This window comes from Bactrocera neohumeralis, chromosome 3, assembly GCF_024586455.1.
Source record: "Bactrocera neohumeralis isolate Rockhampton chromosome 3, APGP_CSIRO_Bneo_wtdbg2-racon-allhic-juicebox.fasta_v2, whole genome shotgun sequence".
Classification (NCBI taxonomy): Eukaryota; Metazoa; Arthropoda; class Insecta; order Diptera; family Tephritidae; genus Bactrocera; species Bactrocera neohumeralis.
Genome location: NC_065920.1, coordinates 45,084,362 through 45,092,796, shown reverse-complemented (window position 1 = coordinate 45,092,796; position 8,435 = coordinate 45,084,362). Strand labels below are relative to the sequence as shown.

Below are 8,435 nucleotides of genomic sequence, written 5' to 3'. Positions count from 1 at the left end.
GTATACCGACGATATTGATATCATCGGCCTCAACACCCGCGCCGTTAGTTCTGCTTTCTCCAGGCTGGACAAGAAAAACCAGAAAATGGGTCTGGCACTGAACGAGGGCAAAACGAAATATCTCCTGTCATCAAACAAACAGTCGTCGCACTCGCGACATTTAACAATTACTTTGAATTTCCTGGCACTCACGTCACTGTTGACAGTCATAACTTTGAAGTCGTAGATAATTTCGTCTATCTTGGAACCAGCGTAAACACCACCAACAATACAGCCTAGAAATCCAACGCAGGTTTGCTCTTGCCAACAGGTGCTACTTCGGACTGAGTAGGCAATTGAAAAGTAAAGTCCTCTCTCGATGAACAAAAACTAAACTCTATAAGTCGCTCATAATTCCCGTCCTGCTATATGGTGCAGAGGCTTGGGCGATGACGGCAACCGATGAGTCGACGTTGCGAGTTTTCGAGAGAAAAATTCTGCGAAAGATTTATGGTCCTTTGCGCATTGGCCACGGCGAATATCGCGTTCGATGGAACGATGAGCTGTTCGAGATATACGACGACATTGATATAGTTCAGCGAATTAAAAGACAGCGGCTACGCTGGCTAGGTCATGTTGTCCGGATGGATGAAAACACTCCAGCTCAGAAAGTATTCGACGCAGTACCCGCCGGGGGAAGCAGAGGAAGAAGAAGACCTCCACTCCGTTGGAAGGACCAAGTGGAGAAGGACCTGGCTTCGCTGGGAATATCCAATTGGCGCCACGTAGCGAAAAGAAGAAACGACTGGCGCGCTGTTGTTAGCTCGGCTATAATCGCGTAAGCGGTGTCTACGCCAATTAAGAAGAAGAAGTGTCCAAAAACTCCGGTAACATGGTGTTATAATACTCGCTATTAATTGTAATGGCATTTCCCGCCTTTAGGTCCGTTAGCTCTCAAGTAAATGTTCAAGAAAAAAATTCCTTATTTCTTTAGTTGTAGTCAAGTAATTTTGACAGCAGGTTACGCATTGTGAATGATGCACATTAGAAGAGAAAAAGAATAATTTAATAATTACGATTTAAGGAATGTGAATGAACATTAGTAGGTTTTATACAAAATTTCAAAATTAACTGATACTTCATAATAATGATTTTAACTAATTTAGGATGAATTTAACGATTACTTTGAATTTCCTTCAAGAAACAATTGTTGATTTCATGTTTCTTCGTAAAACCAGCGTTGCCATATTCGCATTTTATTGAAAAAAATGTATTAAAAATTAGTACAAGATTTGTTTACAGCTGTATACTAGCACAAGAAAATATACCGCAGGAAATTTTCTTGACCATTTGTTAAGCGTTTTTTATATGAAGTTTTTACATTTCTTGAGAGCTGGAAACTACCCTTTATTTCGAAGGAAATAAGACCCGATGAAGCCGCCATACTACAATCGACACCAAATGGTAAAATTTTGAGGTTGCAATTGCGTTTCTTGAAGCAAAAGAGGGTTCGACTCACCGCACCGTTTGTTGACGAAGCCATTAAGCCAGAAATAGACCTATTTTGAGAAGATGAAACTGCGTGTTAATCTTGGACAATTTTCAAGCGTTGTACCAAAATAAAACGTAACATGATAAAATGGCAAAACTGAACACAGTAACAAAATGTATCATAAATTCGTAAACAAACATGACCACCAAGAGCTGCCACGTCATCTCTATTAATAAACGCTGTATTTGAGTGATAAAAAATATTTTTGTTTACGCATATGTATAATGAATATAATATAATGAAGAAGACCCATAGTAACTTTCCATCGCATATTCGGAATATTGGAACAACGTAATAATATTTAAGCTAGGCCATCTCTTGGCAAACCTCTGAAATATAGTTATGGGCCAAACTTATAATGTAGCAGATTGTCTTTACACCTCATTTGAAATAAACATTAATAGTTTTACATACATTTTAAAAAAGCGCTGGAAGACACTTTATTAAATCAGACAATTTTTTGTACATAATAATAATAATCTTGCTCAAATAAATCCTTAACACATCATTAAGCATAAAAAATCTTCTTCTGTAAAATGTGATTTTTGGCGATTAGATTATATTCACGAAAAGGGCTCAATATAAGTATTTACTGAAGGCAACATTCATCTGACGCCACACTTTCCAAACCATTGTGCCAATGAGGTACGTAGTCCATATCATAAAATTTCTCGAAAACTTTTACATCTGACACTTTATTGGCTAACGCCTTATAGATCTCTATGCCAGCTATAGCATCATCAGCAGCATATTGAATTTGTTGAGGAGTCAATGTGTCCGCCTCCCAATCGGATCGAATTAGCTCTAAATCTTTTTTCAAGGTACCACCCACAACAGCCTTATACATTTCAGCCAAGTTTTGCGCTTTTGCACCGGTCAGTTTGGCCACAAAACGCAAATCCAATGCGGATTTTGTCGGTAGGTCACATTCTTCCAAATGTTCGCAATCTTTTGCGGTGCCAACACCAACTTTAACCACCTTGCGATCACTTAGTAGATTGCACAGGGACATGGGTATGCTTTCCATTTTACATAATCTTATAACAGCACAATATCCCTTGTGACTGCATAACTGCAATACGGACACATACGGAGCGTCCACCCATTCACAGTCCAAGCCGAGTGCTGGAACTTCATTACAATGCCTGAAAATAGAAATAAACAAAGACAGAATTATTTACAATAGGTTCAAAAAGAAAGCAATCAGCTAATGTCATTGAAGAGATAAAAGTATCTTAAGAACGGTCAACAAAATTATAATAATAGGTCACCTCCATTTTTTAATTGATTTATTATTAACATATTTTTTCCTCATAATTTCATATTTATAAGTGCACAAACGTTTTCGATCGGGTTTACTCTGAAGGCCAATCTAAAGAAGCTGTCCCGTTTAACCTCTTTCCAGCAACATACACAGCGACTTCGATGTTTTGGGTGGTTGTCTTCTTAAAGAACCCAGTCCCTGCTTCCTGCCCCAAATCACATATCTGTTGATTGCAGAAATCCACGATGGCTAGTTTACCAAATCCTTATTTTACGATGCATCCCTAAACATGAAATTAACGTGTGTGCTTGAATGATCGCTGGAGTAGCTTGCCTCTTTTAGTGGACCACACAAGCTTCTTTGTGTGTTGGATGACCACAAAGACTCGTCTGTGAAGACCTCTGAGCATGTACAGAGCTATTTTAAGATTTGGAAAGTTCTGATCCTTTGGCAAAACTTTTGCTCTGTTTAGCCATTCATTAAACATTTTAAGTACTGTCAAGACTTTTGAATAGTCAGTTATTATAAGAAAAAAGTCTCGAGTTCAATAAAATTTTTAAACACTATATATTGGATAGTCGAAAAAGTCTTTGCAGTCGTATATCATCAGTGCCACCAATCACATTGTGTCACACCATATAGTGTTGGAAAAATTAAAAATTAAATTCGTCAAAGTTGAGTTACAACTGTTAAAAATTCAAAAAAAAAATCGCTATATTTTTAAATATTTGTATAAAAAAGGTAAGAATGCCACGCAAGCCACCAATGAAATTTGTGAAGTTTACGGAGACGATGCTGTATCAGTTCGTGTAGCACAACAATGGTTCGCTCGCTTCCGTTCTGGAAATTTCGAAATTTCGATTTACACAGATGGAATAATGTGTCTAGGAAAAATGGCAAAAAGAAATCGACCAAAATGGTACATATGTATTTGTTTATTTATTTATTATTATAAATATTAAAAACGAAATAAGTTGAAATTTTATGAGAAATACGAAAAGACTTTTTCGACTACCCAATATATTTGTTGAAGCTCTCAATTACACTGTGGATTCATCGCCGTTTCGTGATATTTAAAACTAAACAAAACCAAACTACGCAGCTGTCGCGACTACACGAAGCTACATATAATACATTAAAAGATAACGTGAAAATGTTAAATATGAAATGTGATTTTAGAAACTTGTTCAATCGGAAACCAAGGGACGTATATTTTTAGCGCTACATCAATTTTTGCGAATTTTCAGACTTGTAAAAATGTGTTTCGTTTTTTTAACGAAATAATTATCAATAAATTTTTTACAAAAAAAGTGTCAATAGTAAAAAAAATACAAGGTTTACCATATATTACTCTAAAGCCACAAATAAATTATCAACTAAATACTTGTGATAGTATTCGCGTACACTGCCAAAAGTGCATTCCAGTATTGGGAGCATTTCCTTCAAAATTAATGAAACAGTGGACTGCGCAATACACTTTGGCGATATTGACGATTGTGGGTAATTTATGTGCCACGATTCCGATTACCTTGGCGGTCGGGAACTGAAAACGAATTTCGTTATAAATGGGGTATGTGCGGAGAGGGGAGCTTGGGTAAATCTTAGAATAACATCCCCGATTTCGGTGTTAAAATTAGTATGTACGGATAGAGGAGGCCCTTCACATCAAGAAAAAAATATGTATGTATGTAAGTATATAGTTGCCGCTGACTTATGGTTTTTGAGATATTTGCATTTAAAGTTCAAAAATTCAACTATTTAAAGTGCGTGTTTCTCCGATTTGTAATAAATTTTACATTTATATTTTTAACTTTTATATCCACTAATACTTCACTAATTCGTTTCTACCTATTTATATATATTTTACACTGAATAGTTTTCAATAATTTTTCTTTTGAATAGCCGGAATAAAAAAGCAATCGACCGAAATTGAACGATTCAAATAATTTACAAATTAAAATGTTGAAAAACAAAACAAACAAAAATTGTACAAAATTTGTATGGAAAAAAGTTACTTTTTGGAATCATCCAATTTTCCGACTTTTCCTCATGAAAAGTACAAGGTATTTTTATTTCTAAACCTTCCCAGATCCACGACGAACAACCTCTGAAAATTTCATCAAGATTGGTGCAGCCGTTCTCTTAGCGTTACTAACAAACAAACATTCATTCATTTGTATGGTAAAAATAAAAGGGCTGTTTTTAGGGGTTTTCCGGAAATTAATCGGGTTTTTCTTGCCGTAAAAACCCTCCTTGAACCGCAACGAATCTTTTAAAAAAAGAATTGGCAAAATTGGTCCAGGCGTTGTTGAGTTATGCGCTTAGCAACACATTTTGCGATTCATTTTTATATAAGTACATATGTAAGTACAAATAAGATATAAGATAAGATTTAACTTTTGTTCAATTATTTTTGTTCACACAATAACAAAAGAATTGCCTTCTAACAATTAATAGTTCCTTTGCGTGTTGAAGGAGTACGACACAAAAGAACTGAAGACATATGTACATACATACATAAGTCTAAAAGTGTGGTTGCACTAAATTCCTATGAGTAGGTGTTAAAATATTTCATACGGATTTAATAATTTGTGATGAAAAAGATATATGTACTATACTTATGTTTTCTCACTTCCGTAAAATCTTAACGGCTTCAACACATTGTTGGAAGTTCTCAATCAATTCGACTTTTTTCTCGGAAGACGTGTTCAGCAAGTGATATAGTAGGCCAGCACCTACACCTATAGCAACGGATTGCAATATATTTGGTCCAGACATAGTTATTAACTAACGACTTTGTTTATTCCGTTTGAAAATACTTTTTACTTCACAAGAAAATTAAATTTTTGCTACACTTTATTTCACAACCTTGCGCGTTGCAATAGCACTGATTCAATGAAAGTAGCACAGTAGAAACCCTGAAAATAGCGATCAGATTTGACATACTGGACGTGGCGTTTTATCATGTGATTCCCCTTTTTATATATACCACATACATATGTATGTACATATAAATAAGTACATAACTTGTAATCAAGATGGACTTTGACAATAAATTGCCAGATCGAGCGGACAACGAAGTTGCCAGAATGTTCAAGTTTTTTTTAGGTTTCATGTTATTTTGGAAACAATCTACTATTGAAGGGCTGCCGGATTGTGCATATAACACTGTTCTAGCTTTCTAGCTTTCGTGTAAAGAGCAATTGAGATATAAATAAGAAGTTTTAAGCCCGAATAATGAGTTAATATTGTAATTAGAAATAAGTATAAGTGTATAGCTATTAAATTGGGAGTTAATAAAACTGCAAGTCAATCCAGTTATCAAACTCAAGATTGAGTTACAAAGTAGAGGATTTATGGAAAAATCCGTTACAATAGCAATAAGTGGAAGAAATGTCGATGGTTGGCCGCTATTGAATCGATATTTATGGCAGTCATGCACTATCGTAGTGTATATGTCATCAAAATTATTATGCATTGAGCTTTACAAATTTGACATGTGTCACAGTAAAATATAATTACTAAATCAATTTAAACAGAGAAATCGATCGATTTATTCAAATAAGTATGATTATTCTGTAGTTTTAAAGTAAATAAAAATTATAAAGTAAGGGATGTTCGAGCAAGCAAATAACTGCAGCAATATTGCGACAGTGTTGCTTTTCTGCAGATACTCAGCTGATACTGATCAGCTGATGCAACATTTTTGCGTCGAATATGATGCCTTGCGATACTGCTGCAATGATTGAGACTCGAACATCCCCGTATTTGCGTTATTTTAAAGAAAACGTCGGATTTCACTCACACCTAGTGTGGCCAGCACTAAGAAAGGCTTGGAATTACAGCAGCACGGATACGGAGAAAGATTTATCCATTGAGACCGAGAAGCAAAACTACGCAAAATATAATAAAATATGCAAAGTTGGAAAATAATTACCGACAAAGTCGCTTTTATTCATCAAGGATGACTTTGACATTGAGGTGCTCTTCCATTAGTTCGTTGACGGTATGTAGAAAATTTCCTTCTACCACAAGGGCACCATCGGTTGTGTTCGAGCTGCTTAATAATTACCGCAGTACTGCAACCGTGTTGCTAAGTTGATACTCTGTTACTGATGCTCAGCTGATACTTTCCTGCAATACTGCAGTAATTATTTGGTGCAGAACGTGTTGCTTACAAATATGGAAATTTTAACGAAGATAATTGCTGACGAAATGTTGAAAAATGGATGTGACAATTTTATGAAAAATACTAAGAAAAGAAAATGAAGATAAAATCGTTTCTTGTCTAAAGAATACTCCAAAAAAGAACAATGATAAAAGTAAAAAAATTAATATTTAATACAAAATTAACAATTCAAAATGTTTATGAAGCTACTAGGCTTTCTCCCGACAGCCTGTTCTTAGTGCTTTAGTAGATAATTTACCAACATTATCGAAAGCAGTAGGTAAAGTACCCCTGTCCATTTGGTACCCCTGTTAACCTCACGAGATAACTTTGCACGACCCCACTCTCCACTGTATCTTCCTCTTTGCGATATAATGGTCGTAGTCTATCGCAAAGAGGAATATACATATATATATATACAGCGTGCAGAGCTTTGCTGTGGGAATGCTGGGTCCTTAACAGTTTTATCCTCAGTATTCTACTCCTAATGTTCAAGTAAATAGGCTAGTTTTCAAACCTTAGGTACATACATGGACTAATCTAACACGGTTCACGTAGAAGGAGGAGAGCCAGATGATATGATCAGAGAAGGAATGATCGTCTACAACTCTCCACCTCCAAGTTCCTCCTATTGCAAATAGGTTTTCACAATATATGTACATATAAAATCGAAAAGTAACACCTTTCGCATTTATGCCCGATTTTCTGAAATAATGAGATCCGAGCTATTATCTGAGCCGATTATATCGCCGGCACTTCTTCGTTTGGCCTCCACTAGAGATACAGAGGTGGCTCCACCTCATCGTCATGGGAATATAGATCGAGACAAGTCAAAGCTCTCCTGCACTGTCCTCTAGCCTTGCGGTGACGAAAACTTCGTCGTGGGTATTCTTCTTCTTCTTTACTAGCGTAGACACCGCTTACGCGGTTATAGCCGAATTAACAACAGTGTGCCAGCCGTTTCTCCTTTTTGCTATGTGGCGCCAATTGGAGTTTTCAAGCGACGCCAGGTCCTTCGTGCTCTTCCTCTGCTTCCTGCTTTTAATCCTTCTTTACAAGTTTTTATTAATGTTTTTTCCAAAATCAAAATACTATGATAATAGCAAATAAATTTCCAAAGCTTTTATAGACTGTAATAACTTTTTATGTAGCGTATTTCTGATTCTTATCGATTCTCGTTCACTCCTGAATATCGAGAGTATCGATATTTCGAAAACAATCAATTCAAAACAGTGGTGCCATATATGTACATATATACACACATCGCGCATAATCTTATCGTAATTGTTTTATTATGTTGTTTTCTGTCTTTTTTATCACAAGAAAAGAATAAAAACCAACCGCGCCGATCTTACTGATAAAAAAATCTATAAAAACGTGTTTATTTTTTAATTGAACCATTTTTTGGTAAATGTTCAGCAGAGCGGCTTTTCCGAAAACGTGCACCAATATTCACGGGAAATGTCTTAAAA

The 8,435-nt window shown here is 35.7% G+C and overlaps 1 protein-coding gene across 1 annotated transcript; it reads right to left on the bottom strand.

Annotated features, from left to right (window-relative positions):
• Positions 1-1,942: 1,942 nt before the first annotated feature.
• Positions 1,943-5,713, bottom strand: LOC126752674 (exonuclease 3'-5' domain-containing protein 2-like). The gene is made up of 2 exons (XM_050463643.1): positions 5,428-5,713; positions 1,943-2,676 (listed from the first exon to the last, which is right to left on the bottom strand). Exons 1-2 carry the CDS (start codon positions 5,571-5,573, stop codon positions 2,121-2,123), a joined length of 702 nt encoding a protein of 233 aa, XP_050319600.1. The 5' UTR covers positions 5,574-5,713; the 3' UTR covers positions 1,943-2,120.
• Between the last annotated feature and the right edge of the window lie 2,722 nt (positions 5,714-8,435).